Source organism: Crocodylus siamensis, chromosome 4 (genome assembly GCF_052110815.1).
Source record: "Crocodylus siamensis isolate JL-2025a chromosome 4, ASM5211081v1, whole genome shotgun sequence".
NCBI classification, from domain to species: domain Eukaryota; kingdom Metazoa; phylum Chordata; order Crocodylia; family Crocodylidae; genus Crocodylus; species Crocodylus siamensis.
The window spans coordinates 117212869-117228903 of record NC_143398.1 but is presented as its reverse complement, the minus strand read 5'-3'; the positions used below and the strand labels follow the sequence as shown (position 1 = coordinate 117228903).

Sequence of the window (16035 nt, the reverse complement as noted above, 5' to 3'; positions counted from 1 at the left end):
AGAATAGGTGGGTGGGGGCTTCAGTAGATGGGCCCTGTTACAGTCTAATAAAAGGTATAATCTCTGACCCAAGAGTTCTAGACTTTCGCATTTTGTCTCAGACCAACATGGCTACCAATACATCCCATATACATGATTTGAAATGTATGCTCTGGATGTAAGCTCCTCCTCTCTCCCACAGTAAATATATAAAAAAAAAAAATCTAAAAAAAAATACTCAGATACCATTTTTGTTTTGTTCCCTCCATGTAGGCATACAATGAATTTTCTGAGTTTGGTCTACAGTCTTCCACTTGAGCTGAAAGACCTTGTTTCTTAAAAAACGAAAAGAAAAGAAAAAAAGAAATACCTTAAAATAAACTTAGATCTTCAGTCAATAACTTAAAAATAATAGTGGATATATTTGAACCTTGCATCACAGAAGGTTCATTCTGATATGAATTGTACAAGCACCTGCCTCCATTCTAATGGGCTGAACCCTGAATGCTTGGTATACAGAGTCATGTTAGCCCAGCATGTGGCAGCTCAGGCCTGTCTCCATTTACTCTACCTGTTCTGAGGGCTTCTCCTGCAACAGTTGATATCATCACAAGAACCCAGACTTGGGCTCCTCTTCTGGGCCTTGTGACAAAGTAAATTAAAGTCCTTCAAGCAGCTGTCAGAAAATGGAGAAGGTGAGAAGTCAGGAGATGGTGGACTCGTTGGAGGACAACAGTGCATATTTAGGCCCCACAGCGTAACACTGAAATTACTTCCAGTCCTGTATAATGCTGAGCAGAATATTTATCATTAAAAACAAAGCACTAGGGTTTTTTATTTGAAACTTTTTTAGTTTAATTCACTTTTTTCAGCATATCACAAATTTCAAAACAGAACCATTTAAAATGTGGTGAGATAATTTTAATCATTGGGTGTCCAGCAATTTCACAGTATTTAAACTAGGTCATTTGGCAGAGGAGCAATGGGTTGGTCAGAAGACTTGAAATGGATTCAAATCTAGCTGTGTCTAATAAAATGGGGCAACCATTTTGGCAGGCATGCAACAAAGTAAGCTCCATACCCTCCTTGAGTGCCACTCCAATCCCCTTCCTCAGCTCAAATCTACTGCTCTGCTTTCTGCCCTGTACTGTATGTTTCCGGTCCCATTTGTTGCTTTGCTTGCTTCTCCCAGCCCTGTGCTCCCTGTGTAATCTGTTGCTCTGCTTTATGTTCTCTGGTCCTTCCCTGATCTGTCAGGTGCCACACACAGAGACTGGCCATGTCACTTGTGGCATACATGCCACAGGTTGGCCACACCTGGCTCTAACAGATGAACAGGCTCCCATTATATAACTAAAATAAAAGTCCTGGAACGTACAGGTTTATAGGTTCATAGGAGTCTACCGGCAGATGTGTAAACAGCTGTGTTTGGTACCTATCTATGCAAAGCATGATTCTATGAATAGTTTCTCTGAAATCTATTTGATCATTCACATGTTGAATAGTTAGGGTGACAGAATATGGTTCTTTAATAACCACACCCTTCAACTATGAAAGCTAGAGTGCTATAAGTCCAGGTGCTGTACATGTTCTGAAAGACAACCAAAAAAATTGGCGGCCAGAAAACTGGGAATGTAGCTAATTTTTTCTACCTTAATTGGGAACGTAGCTAACTTTTTTCTACTCGATATGTATCCATTTGGACTGGTACAGATAAGCAAACATATGCCATAAACATTTTTAATATTACTCTTGCATGGCTATGCTTTAACAATTGAAAGATTAAGTGAATTGAATGTGTACTGCAGAGGGCATGGGTCTGCCAGATATTCTATGGAAAATTATTTCAATGGCAGTATCTTCTCTTCTCCTCCATTTCATGGGCTCTCAGGTCAGCAGGAGAGTTTGGCTACAAAAGAACAACCAAGCATTTGAATTTTCCTTCAGAAAGACTTCAGTGAAGCTCAAGAGAAACCAATTGAAAAGGATCACCTTCATTTTGAGAAAACTGTATAAAAATGTGGCCATACAGCTCAGTCTGGGAGGCTGAGTCTTGTGTAGCTCAGGAATTGACCAGAAAAACCCAAAGGACCCTGGAATGGGTTGCCTGGATTGCCATTTTAAGAAATAAGCTTAAGATATATTTTCTAATATGTGTTACTGCATCTATTGGGTTTTCTGCATATACTGTAGTCCATTTTCCGCTACTATTCAGCTTTTCCATTTGTCCAACAGCGTTATGCTAGTCTAAACACATAAGACTCTGGTAGCACTTTGGGATAGATATGTTTATAAACCATATTTTGATCTTAAGTTCTAAGGATCTCCTTGAAAACGTAATAAAAATATTCTGACAGCATCTGACTAATACTTCTCATTGCATGCACCTGATTAGCTCCAGTGAAGCCAGTGGAACTACTCAAGATGATAAGGTTAGCACCTTTCTACTTACATACTCCACTTCAGTAATTAACTAATGCATTAAACTTACTGTTGTCTGCTCAGAAGGGCTGCAATGATTTGGATATTATTTTTAGTGTGCTGTTAATTTAAATAATCCTGTACCCACTGTATACAAAATGGGGGAGTTGACACTGACATTGAAAAAAATCACTTTTTTTCAATGTCAAAAGTTTAAATAAAGGCAGAGTTGGAATTCAGCCTGTGAGATCTTCTACAGTGGCAACATTTAGAAACTGACACTTTAAAATATTAACATGTTATAAAGGTATGTATTTTTTCCCAGCAGAGTAGAACAAACATTTCAAAACAAAAAGCCTAAAAACAGGTAGTTGAATACATATTTAGGAACTTAAGTACACATTCTCTGATTTTCATTTGTTCTGATTCACCAGAGCACTAACTTCAGAAGCAACCATAAATGCTCAGCTATCATGGAAATCAAGCCCCTTTTATTCTGGAGGTCTAAATATAGATGTAGGCACCTAAATGGCTAGTACTCAAGTTTGAAAAAATTGGTTTTAGCTACGAAGACATTTTTTTGTAGAAGAGAGTAATAGCCACATTTCATGTTCTTAGATTACACTGCCTGAAATTTAATCAACATAACAATTAATACAGCAACATATCTATGGCAAAAGCTGCAGACCAATTTAAATGGAAAACCAGAGCAAGATCTGTAGCTCTTAATTAGTGATCTGTAACACTCCACAGATACTTCATATTCTGCTCCAGGAAAGTGTTACCAGACCACTTAAATCTTTTTCATAGTATTTCAGTGTTGCTATTAATAAGCTTTTCAGGCTGGTCTGAAAGAGATTTTGCAAGATTACCATTGTGAATCTTTAACTCTTTCAGAATTGCCTCTCCTTTACTTCCTCTGTTGACTCAAGCACCACCAGCAGATATGAGTGTATTTAGAAATACTGTGAAAAAATGAAGAGGCAAAATTAGCCTTTTAATCTTTTCATATGCACATCGTTTCAGGAAAGACTTCAGGATATTATTTTTTTACAGGTCTCTTACAAAAGTAATCTAGAGTCAATCTCATGTCTAAGCCATTGCGAGGTTGTGGTAGGCTGCATATCTGCCAGTCACATGATGGTAAATCTACAAGGGAAAAGAGAATTTCAGATAGTACCGAACATAACTAGAAATTCAAAAAGTATCATTAGTCATCAAATTAAAGATGCATTGAGAGTAGGTGGATGACACTGATAAACACCAATTCATATACAAACATGTACAGAGTCTGATCCAAAGCCCATTGTAACCACTGGAAAGTCTCTCATTGACATCCCTGGGCTCTGCAAGGCCTATATTATATTTTTTCCCCCCAGCTGTCTCCATATTCTTGGTTATTTAGAGGTTATAAACTCTGAAGCAGGGACTATTTCATCCTACAACTTTGCACAGGCTGTAGCATAAGAAGAGCTTGAATATGACTATGGGGTTAATTTGCCTTTGGACATGGATTCATGCTGCAAAAACCCAAGCAACCAATTACCACTGCCAGTGAAACTGACTGGAGATCCTGCCATCATACTTAGGCTGTGATGGCGAGGGAAGTCTATTTGCTTTATCACAGCTAAAATCATTCATCCATGTCAGGAGTGTAAAACATATGGAGCCATGTCAGGAGTGTAAAACATATGGAGCCATGTAATCTGGCCTGTAGAGCTCCTGGAGGGACAGGAATTTGGTGGTGGGGTGAGTGAGGTCAGGGGTGGTTGTGTTAACCCCTTCATTTCCCTGCCACTACAACTCACCCCACCAGATCCAGATCCAAAGTGCGTGGAGCCCTGTGGTCCAGATCTAGCCCACAAGGCCAAACCAGTTTGACATCTCTGATCCATGTTAAATTTAAGGCAAAAACCCAGTTTCACATAGAAGCCTGCCTTGACTGTGTATTCACTTTAGGAAAAAACATTTTCAGTAGTTCCTACTGGTGTTCCTTCTTTAACTTTGGTGCAAACAAAAAGTACTTGCTTAATAAGTTTTCAAATGATAAAAAGGTAATAAGTATTCCCAATACTGTGGAGGATCAGATTATTGTACAGGAAGAATTAGATTATATTAGATCGTTTGTATTAATAACAATAGTATGAAATTAACACTACAAAATTACAAAATTATACACATCAGTATGAATGTCAAGAATTTCCATGATAAACTGGGAGATCACAGATTGGCGATAATGGAAAACAGAGTGAGTAATCTATGTGTACTGGTGTACACAAGATGCCCATAAACTGCCAGTGCTATGGGCTGTGTAAAAGTATGTATATTTTCTTCTGGAGACAAGGAAATGTTAGTATGATTGCATCATTCATAAACAAGAACTTAGAACAGTGTGCACAGTTGTAGTCACCTATATTCAAAAAGAAATTAAATGAAACGGGTGCAGAGAAGGGCTACTATGATTATCAGGGAATAAGGAATTTACCTTATGAGAAGTGATTAAAATAGCTTGTTTGGCTTAGGAAAACAAAGATTGAGAGTGACTATGATCACTCAGTTATAAATGCACTTGGGAGATAAATACCAGGAAGAGAAGAGCTATTTAAATTAACAGGCAATATTGGAGCATTTTTTTTCTTAAATACAGTTGGACTGGAAATCTGAAGAAGGTTTTTTAACCAATCCAGATCATCTGACAGACTTCTGAACAAGGCAGTAGGGGCAAGGAACCCAAGTTTTGGGTATATCTTCCTTAAAATCATGGAAAGATTAGTTGATATGATCATGACAGTTTGGGAGTTAAATATGTGATATGAAGCTTTCAGGGTTTAATTTGTTGGAATCCCCAAGGGGAAGATGAAAGGAGACTGGATCACTGTACACACAACTGCCTTCCTCATGGCATGGGCCTGTGTTTTGGACAGCAGTCTTAAGGTGATATGTGGCCTCCTGGTGGTAGGTTACATGATAGAGCATTTTTTGCCATGGGGGGCACTTAGGCTTGTAATCCTCTTGAAGTGAGTTTCTGATTTGGAGGCTATGCCTTTAGCTTATAGAGAACTACAGTTTGTGTGAGTAAGTAGGGAGACCTAGGCTAGATGATAAACACTACCATTTCTGGATTAGGTCTTCTTCCCATCATCCTTCTTGAGCTTTCAGTACTTAGAGCCCTGCATCTAATGTCACCCTTCAGGGCTTCACTTGTGCTGGTCATCTGTAGGGGTCAGGAAGACACTCTTTTTCTTCCACTGAATGGATTATTTTGCTTTTGGAGGTTTATATTAAGGTTAGATGTGAGAAATGGGAGTAAGTGCAATGCTGCTTCTGTGGGTACTGAGAAAATATTGAGGAACCTGGCTGGTATATCTTGCTGTCATGTTTAGGTTAAAACTAATGGGTCAGATCTAGGTTCAGGATGAAATTTTCCTTAGATCGGATTGGTAGTGACCACTGGGGCTTTTCTCTTCAGCATAGTGCCAGTTCCCTGCATATATTTTACCCAGGAAATTCCCTACCACTGCCAGGTCCAAGGCATTGGAAGTGCCCGCGTTTCTTCTGATCCTTTCCTTTGATATAGTGTAGTTTTCAGAAGTTAAGGTCCTACTAAAATGCTAAATTTCATATAGGGTCCTTGTGGCTTGTGGTGGGCAGGAGTGGCTGGAATGGATGTTCTTCTGGAACTTCTTGGATTTAACTTCTAGTACGTGGCTGTCTGTGCTTACAGAAGACTAGACTTGATGATGAAAGTAGTCCCCTCCAGTCCCTTGTGTCATGGCCCTATCAACATTATTCTGTTTTTTTAATCTCTACCATTTTTCTGAGGTGCCACAGTAATTTAACAGTTGGGAAAAACTGTGTGGGGGGAAGCAGATGGTTTGTCTTTTTCCATACATCTTTCTGCTCAGCTACAGAAAGGGAGGTCTACTCCCACTGGTGCTGTATAAGAAGAGATCTCTCCATGAAGCAACAATGAACAGGATTGTAAATCTGCTTCTCACTGGTGTTGCTTGTTAGGTAGGTCCAGTCATATGCACTGGAGCTCATTCTTCTGATTTGAATGAAATACTGTAGTTAGACTTGGCAGGCCCAAAGGGTTTTAACTGCTTGTTTTTAACTGTGGCATAAAGATACCTGGGGATACACAGACCCCTTTTGCACACATTGCACTCCAATGATTTAGTTCACTGAAGCATGTAAGAACACACCAGGATGAGTATTAGAACGCCTTTCTTTCACAGGTGCTTGACAGAAGGTGACAAAACTTTCTACTCTGTGTACTGATGCTAATATTGCAGAAGGCTCCCTGTTCTATCAGCAGAATGGCAGGTAGCCATGCTGCCTCCAGTGATTAGTGATTTTCCCCCTCCCAACAGAAATAACCATTTTATACCCATGTCCCTTTTTCCAGCTGAAAAATAAACATGACCCAGCTGCAGTGAACAGCAGCAGCAGAGTGACTCCTAGTGGTTGAAAGCCACAAGATCAGATTCCCTCTGCTCAGCACTGTTAGCATGGCCCAGCTTGTTCCTAGGTTAACAGGGATGCTGAAACTTTTGAATCACTCCCCAAAACACCAGAGACATTTTTAAAGAAAGCTCATACAGAAGCAAAACTGCAGTCAATCCTTAGTTAGAAACATGGTCCATTATCCTTAATATGGCCTGGAAAATGTTTCTGGAAAGGAATAAACAAACACACAAGGAAAGCCTTTTTTTCTCTGCTAAGGTGGACATTGCTTGTATTACTAACCTGTCTCTCAATGTCTGCCAGCAAACTACTCGCACCGAGACGAAAGAGTTCGGGTTTTAGCCACTCATCCCCTAGTTCCTCCTTCATCAGCATTAGCCAGGTAAGAGCATCCTTCGCAGTACGAATGCCTCCCGCAGGTTTAAATCCAACCTTATAAAGTGTGACACAGAACACATTTTTACTGCACTGCAGGAGAACTCTAAATGTGCATAACTTGGCTGAGAAAAAGAACCCAAGATTATTCTGGTGTATAAAACAGCTTATTATGGGTTAGATTCAGACTTTGGATAAAGGTGTTGGACAAGCAGAACTGTCAGCAATAGCACTTCAGCAGTAACCTTGGGAGGCATTATGGCTTAGAACCCATGCCCAGCTTTTGAAAGGCAGTTGCCAGCACGCTTCCTGGGAGTCCAGTGAGAGAGTGAGGTGGAGATGAGACTCCAAACATTTTCTGCCTGCTATACCCCACATCCATGGTCTGGGAGGAGAGAGAATGGTTAATCCTGCGTGCTTGATCCTGTGGTCTGAGTAGCCAGCATAGGGTTGCAAGGGGGAATCCTTATTCCCTTGCACTTGCACGGTGTGTTGCAGTTTAGTTCTAAAGGCAGAACTGTGTTTCCCTTTGGGAACTTAAATGGCAGTCCTCTAGCTCTTTACCTTGTTGCTTTTTGCCCTACCTCTGTGATGTACAAGTGGGCACACATAGACCAAACGTGTGCAGAAGGCTACATGCTGGCCGGGCATGTACATTGTGAGTCCAGAAAAAAGACTCATAGGGAAGGGGAGAGGGCACAGGGCAGCTGCCACTTCACTGAGCCATACATTCCCTATCTTGCACTCTTTTCCCTGGCACCACGTATCTCCTCTTGGTTGTCCAGAGAGGTCAGCTTCAAAAGGAGTGTTGGAGAGGGGACTGGATAATGCCTGGTCTGTGGCTTGGTGGTTAGAGCACTGTGTTGGGAAGTCAGATAAATGTGGATTCAACCCCCACCCCCGTGGGTATGGAGGTCTCCTGCTTCCTCAGAGAGTGTCCTGACTACTCAGGCACTGGGGCTAAAACATAGGAGGGTTTCTCCCACTAGTCATGAGTTTATAGGCACCTGCATTTTCATGATCTGGACACATGTGGCCATAACAGGAGGGTACACATAGCAGTATATCTGCCCAACCAATGTGTAGCCTACTGAACACGCTTAGTCAACATGTGCATGCTTATACATCCACAGTGCAGGGGTAACAGAATTGCAACCTGTGTGTGAGTGCCTAAAATAGCTAGAAAGCTGCCATTTAGACACACAAAAGGAAAGCAAAATCTTGCCCTAAATGTGTAAACAACACAAGCACAAGTGTAACCTCAGAAATGCAGAAGAGAAGCAGTCTTGATACAGTAGGAGCAGTCTGTCAGGCAGCCTGAAATTTCTGGATCTTACAGAAAGCACGTACACAATATTTATAGACTGCTGGTCTATATTTCAAGCCTTATTTAGTATGCTAAAATTAATATACATAAATAGTAAGTTAGCTAGCTTGACTTTATAAATCATTCTACAGGGATGAATCAAGACGGGTCTGTTCCTACTAGACATGCGGAGGTTTTTTTAATGTGGCAAATGTTGTCTGGAATGACAACATGCATTGGATGTGTTTAACCAAATTAAAACCTCTACTCTGGGGAAAAAATGCAAATCTGAAGTTCATACAGCAAGCACTGTTCTAGCAAGATGTGTTTAGAGCCCCCTGGCTTAAGTGTACCCACATATTTCAGGACAGCAGAATCAATCTACATCATGGTCTTTAGGAGCCATGGAGTCCCTACACTAAAACAGATCACTGATCTGTGAAGTCCATTATCCTGCTTTTAGCAGTGGTCCGTATGTGATGCTGTAAGGGGCTATTTTATGGGCTGCTTGAAAAGCAAGGGGAATAAGCAGCAGGCAGGTTTGCTGGTATCTAATGTAATGCAAGAACAATCTGCAGTGTAGTTAACAATGGTGTTTTTACATTTCCCTGCATCTCAGACTGACTTTCCTTCTTCTATCTTTTTAACTCCTCTGTTTTCCTTCTCCTATGAGGAGGGTTATTCTGAGATGTACATTTGAAGCAATGTACAAGAAAAGCAGGAAACCTGTTTGTAGAGTACCATGAGACCATTTCTTGGAAATAACAACAATAATACAAACAGATCATTTTAACTTTTGGTAATATTTCATTTGGACAAGTCATCATCCATATGTAGAAGAAAATGTCTCATATTGGAGCATGCTAACAACATTGTTTCTGAAAGGAACCTCAACCGTTGTAACAGAAAACTTCTGATTTCAAAAGGCACAGTAGTAAAACTGGATGTGGATGGATGTGTATGTGTCTAGTAGCCCTAGATTTCAAAAGGAAATCAAATTACAGCAACTGGAAAATGCAATATATTAAACCTGTGTGTCTGTGGTGCCAGTGTTCTCTCAGGAAGAGAAATTCTAATGAAAATCACTTTAGATTTCTCCATAACAGATAAACCTTTCGAGAAACTCTGTGGTTGAAACAAGTAAACTTTTTTTTTACTTGTTAAATGAAAAGGTTAAAAAAGAATAAATGAATAATTAAAAAAAAACCCTATTCCTTGCACAATTTTCCCCTTAAACATCCACATTCTAAAAGCTTTTATTTTTGCAAAAAGCTGACAAAGAGTAGACTATCCTCCCCTGTGTTTGCCAGCTTTCCAAACAGCACATCTGACTGCCATAAAAACGCAAAAAAATGGATATTTAATTCAAGAGCAGCATAAGTCTAGCTACCACTTTCCTGCTGTTTCACAGCATTTCATTATTTTGTTTAATAAGTTCATCTCCTCAAGAATTTTCTCTTCACCTTATATTATTAAAAGTAATAAGTTTTTCTGGACTGGGGGTTTCCCAACAGAAAACCAATTTATGTGTGTCCTTCAATAATGACAGGAAAAGATTATTTCCTATTATACTGCACACTTTTCATATCACCACCCCAGCTTATCATTCAATAAATGTTACCCTGCAACCTGTTCCTTTCACTGAAGAAGTTTAATTTCTGTATAAACCTGTTTTTGCAAGCCAACGCCTTGTGAGAGAGCTTCTGTACAGCAACAAAATTACTTTGTTAAAGAAACTATTTAGAAATCTCTTGTCACCTTAAAATTGTCTTCAGTTAATAAAAGCATTTAAAGTCAGTTTACATCTAATTCATTCTCACATGCACACATACTTAATAGCACATTTTAAAGCAAGAATGCATTCTTTTAAAATGAAAGGTGAATTTAACCATTTATCTCAATTAAATGTAAAAACCTGTGTTAATGGGGGCAAATCCTGATTTTTGGCCTATTGCTTTTGCAGCCAGGACCTGTTTTGAGTATAGCCACAAATACAGAGGAATCTTTCATCACAAAGGTGGTAATTTTTACAGGCAAAAGCTGTCATTCAAGTACACATGGACAATCTAGTGTATGGGTCCATGTAGATCTCATTTGGGTCCCTGGCGCACATTACATTTAAGACACAATTAAAAGGTTAATCACGCCTTAAACAGCAACCTTGCCATATGTCAAAGTTCACTTTGGGTGTGAGAATACAGTTAATGAACCATAGAGTTATTTCACATATAATATGGAACAGCTTTGTGGCATGCCTTACATTGAATGTATGGCTGCTGCAGGCTGCACCATGATGATCTCAACACAGCCACATGTTGGGATCTGTTGTGTAATTAAAACCCCAGTCAGGGTTTTGGCAATCAGCTGACTGTCCACTGGGCCAGGGGCTGGTTTCAGATCCAGGTTCAGTCCCCAGCCCCCACTGACAATCAGCTGATTGTCGGCACCTGTGTTTTTACTTGCTGATGCAGGGGGACCCCAGGATTGTGACCCCGGGCTTCCTCTGTGCTGACAAGTAAGGTGTAATAGGGATCTAATCCCCAATTACAAAATCATATGTAGCATGTCTGGAGGCACAACTGTTCAGATTGCAGCTTAGATCCCACGCAGTCTTAAACTGAATGTCTGTTAAAGGCCTCAGGCTAGCATAAGAAGACATGATGTTTAAATCTTTGCCTGGACTTGTCAGGAAGACTGTGCATACCTGTTACAGCAGGCAGATGTCCTATTACACTGTGGTCCTGGCAGCCTAGAAGGGCTGGAAATGGCCTCCTTGAGACTCTTATCTGAGCCTTTCCCATTGGTAGAAGAACAGAAAGAGAAAGGAGGAATAACCCAAAGGTGGCAACAGAATACAGTGGAGGTAAACTGTGCTTCAGCTATTTGCTGCTTCCTAAGGATCACTGGAGGAGCCAGAGCACAAGGACATGAACAGTTAAACAAACTATAGCTCATACACCTAATTATAGCTAGTGCAGCTAAAAAGGGAGTGGGACTTACTGTGGTAATCAACCTCTGTTTACTTTTACCCCATGGTTAGTGAAAGTTAAATAGAGGCAGCTCAGCCCCCATTTGGCTGAAGGGGGAGTTGCTCTAGTTTAGCCTTCACTTACTGCAGGGTAAGAGTAGGCACACTGACTGTTACTGTGCATCAGCTGCTTTGCAAGCAAGTCTCTGCTCACTTTTAACTTGCTGCAATTTGTTCATTTGTCCATACTACAAGTTAGATCAACTCTGAGATGGTACTACCTTACAGGGCTGGCCTAGAATATAAACAGTTTTACTTGGCTGCTTCCTTTTCTATTACTGTCACAAGTGGAAGAACAAATGAACAGAAAAATGGAACTATAGAGCCTGCTCCAACAGTAATATAGAAGGATGGATGGTATTGTATATACTGGATCAGGATCTCAATGACTGTAAATTCAGGCAGCTCCATAAACTTCAGTGCCTATTTACACTAACCTGGGATCGGTCCCACTGTTTACAAACAGTCATGTTAAACAGCCTAATTTGTACACTAATTTAGTTTGCTTTAGTAAGTTGGTAAACTCCACAATGAGTTAGTGGGAGCTGAATCAACATTACAAAATTTTCCAGGGAGAGGTGCAGGAAGAATTACTTCTTAAATGAGACCAAATATGAGAATTTTCTGCCAAAGAGGTAGGCTTCATAAAGTTATACACAAGTAGAAAAAGAGAGAGCTCCAAGGAAAGTCAGGCTGCACCTTTACCTAGCACTTACTCTGTACTAAAAGCAAAGATGCTTGTGACTTATTTAGATGGTCTGTATCTTTTTATATCTTAAGATTTTACCTCCTGAATGAGATGGTTTGCATTTTATTTATACAGAAGATCCGGGTAGCAAGAATTACCTTGTTGCCAGTTTTCCAGTAGAAATCTCTAATGGCTCGTAGCATGACTAATCCTACAGGCAGGGTGGCATTCACAGCTTCTTTTCCTGTTGAGGTCTTAATAAAGTCAGAACCTTAAAAAAAAAAAAAACCAAGAAAGCTCCACAATAGTTTTATTATAGTTTTTTTTTTACATGTCTATACTTACGCCATCATGCTTTACCATTATTATTAAGCTGTACATAAGCCCTATGCTATAGGAATTCTTTTTCCTCTGGAGCTGGAAAGCCAGCCACAGTAATGTTAAGAGGCCTGCACAAAGTTTCAGACAAATTCAGGAGAGGAGTCAGTGACAGCCCAGGAACCCCAACCCCTGCCCTTGTCACAAAGCCAAATATCCCTCCAAGACTCTTGAGGCAATTAGTATCAAACAATTAAATTGTAACATCCTTGTTTTTAAATAAAGGTTTTACATAACTATTTATATTACCATTTTGCTGTAAGTAGGCACTGCTTTTAATGCTGGTATTCCAAGGTTTCTAATATAATTCTCCATCACGTTGTTTCTCATAAAACCTCATAGTTCCAGATCCAATGAAATACAAGTTAAAAATAAAATGACAGATGGAACGTTCAGTATAGCCACATGCTACCAGACCTTTAATCTATTTAGTCTAGTATCCTATCAGCAACTTCTGGTAAAAGGAAAAGAGAGGGAACCAATGCTAATTCACCCAACTACTGCTATATTATAAACAAAGAAGGAAAATTATCTTCTTGAACTACGTGCCAATCAGTTTATATTTTGATATATGCTGTATTTTAAAAATGTATCTTGGAAAAATGTAAAACCAAAGTCTGTACTGACTGGCTGCACCTACACGAGATGCTAACTGCACAGTAGCTCATTACTACTGGACATTAGCATTGTGTGACATGAAGCACGATGCAACGCTACTGCACAAATGTAACAAGCTACTGCGCAGTCAGCGCCACCAAAAAACCATTTCAGGGATGCTACTTCGTAGTCATGCCAGTTACTAAATGACTGTAAGCTTTGTGTAGATGCAGCCACTGTGAACATTAAAGAACCTCCCCAAGACAAAGGAGAGTTAGCCTTGGATGGATGGCTTATTTCTCTCTGCATTTTCATTTATTCTTCACTTTGCTTCCCAGCTCTTGCACACTCTTGTTTTTTCAGTTTTTACAGGAACGCTGCCCTCCCTACCCCCACCCCTGGCCTCCAAACAAGCCATGTGGGGTCTGCTTTTTCTCTCATAAATGTCACTGGTGCACATTCAAGTGCTGGGAACCTACTTTTTGCAGAAAGTAAAAAGTAGTAAAAAAAATCATAGAATCAGGAAAGTAGGGCTAGAAGGGACTCCAAGTCTCCTAGTCCAACTGCCTGCTCAAGGCAAAATCATTCCTATCTAGACCATCCTAGCCATAGTGTAAGGTGAGACAGTAAGACTTCATCTAAATGATGGCACCGCTACATGCCTCAAATTAATAAGCTGGATAAAGGATAAAAAGGTTACCCGCTGACCCATTATCGTTACATTCTGTAGCACCAAGGGTTATCCTGTAGGGATTGTAACCAAGTACAGGCTAGACTGTTCACTCTTCAAATGCTCCATCTCCTGAAGATCATAGTATGGAAACATAGGAAAAGGTTTCATATTAGTAAGAAGGAATTTTACATAAGGGGCAATGGATTGTTGACTGAATGTTGCAAAGAACTAGACTCATGCAAGCCAGGAAGTTATGTATGGGCAATTCTCCTTAAAAGGAAACAGAACTTGGCATTCTTGATAGTCACATTTAAAAAAAAGGAAACGAAACTTTAACATTATCAAATTCTATGTTTGAGTTTCCCTTTTAACTGCAGAGTTTAAGTCCTTCAGTACAATACTTTTTTCCCCTCGTATAAGGTAAGTCAAAGCTTTTATAAGTCTTATAATTACAAGTCTCTATGGTACAGTTTCATTAAAAACTTTCATTAAACAACAGCTGCCCTTGTATATGGTCTTCTAATCAATTTGGTCAAACAGAATGACTTCTAATCAGCTGTTGATAAAAATAGAAGATGAAATTTTAATTCTAATAGATTAACCACAAACTCAAGATAGTCTTCAAAATCCATCTAGCTCTTTTCTCCAGTGGATTTAACGACTATTCAGCAACTCATTACTAAATAGAACAAGATGAACATTTTCCAGTTCATTAAAGAAATGTACTATGTATTTTTGCATTGTCCTCATGATTCGTTACAGGGAGTCTTAATTACAAGATAATGGATAATGGTTATTAAATGCAGACTCCAGTAATGAAGCTCTATTCATTTGCGAGCCTCAGAGACTGCAAAGAGGGGAAAATAAAATTACTAGCTTCAAAAGATTAACGGATCAAATTATTATTCAATTTTGAAAATCTCATTCAGACTTCATAGAAACAAGAAGAGATTAAAAACTAGTATTAGTACAAAAGTAGTGCATTTATTTATTTATTTTTAAATAATATCTTAAGGCTATTACCAGAATAATCAGCTTTAGATGTGATTATTAGACAAACATACAGCCAATTTAGTAGTATCTTCTAACAATGAAAACAATACATTTTTATTTTGTGAACAAATTCTATTTATGCTGCAAGAGGTTACTAGCAGGACTCCATAAAGCATTGTGTAGAACATGGAAGATGTGTGCTAGCAAACAGTACTACAATGTAAGGTATTATTAACATTTTATATTTCACTAATGAAAAAAAAAGGATTTAAAAATCAGCCACTGCTTCAAGAAGCATGTCATTAAGTGGAATGCATGCCAACCTTGTAATAAGAGTTCCTGGTCATATTATTTACTAGCCCTGGGTTTTCAATACTTGAAACACAAATTGCAGAAAAATGTTCAGCAACAGCTGAACAGTGATTCAGAGGATGTTTTATAAGGTCAAAATGTCATTATCTGGCCCACTGTTTAAAAATGCACATACACAAATTATAGGCAAGTTTTAAAATATATTCCGAAGTAACTTGTTCATTACTCAACATGAGTTGGAAAGTGACTCATGAAATACTAAGGCCAAGATCTTCAGAAATAACTGCTTAAACTTAAGCTTGTACACAAAGGCATAACTAGAGTGGAGTATATGGGGCTATTGCCCCAGGCACAACTTGGGAAAGGGTGGGAGGAAAAGCAACTGCTGCTAGCAGTCACACAGTCACAATTGCAATCATGGTGGCAAGCAGAAGTCCCTGGTGCCTTTGTACCCTGACTGCCCAGCTGCATCCGTGTTGCTGCTTCTAAGTCCATATAGGTTCTGAGTTGGGAACATGCAGACCACAAACGAAAGATACACATGTGGACCTGTATTTTTCTGCTGGGGCCACAGGTGCTCAATGACTACTGCATGTCAGTAAGACTTGGATGTCCAGAGTCTTTAGCTAGTGTTGAAACCCCCAGCTGCTGATTTTAACAGAGATTCTGCATGGGCTTTTTATAGATTTCACAGACATTAGGGCTGGAAGGGACCTTGGAAGATCATCGAGTCCAGCCCCCCACCAAAAGAGCAGGAAGTCAGCTGGGAGTCATAGGATCCCAGCAAGATAAGCATCCAATTTGCTCTTGAAGGTGTT

General features: G+C 39.5%; 1 protein-coding gene across 2 annotated transcripts in view; it reads right to left on the bottom strand.

Annotated features, from left to right (window-relative positions):
* Window positions 1-2838: 2838 nt before the first annotated feature.
* Window positions 2839-16035, bottom strand: part of DERA (deoxyribose-phosphate aldolase) — an 86456-nt gene continuing 73259 nt past the window's right edge. For both annotated transcript variants that reach the window (XM_090043543.1, XM_090043544.1), the window contains 3 exons: window positions 12423-12535; window positions 7150-7299; window positions 2839-3549 (listed from right to left, as the gene is read on the bottom strand). In XM_090043543.1, the coding sequence (XP_089899669.1) occupies window positions 3493-3549; window positions 7150-7299; window positions 12423-12535 (320 nt within the window). In that variant the 3' untranslated portion in view covers window positions 2839-3492. The remainder of the gene's footprint in view (window positions 3550-7149; window positions 7300-12422; window positions 12536-16035) is intronic.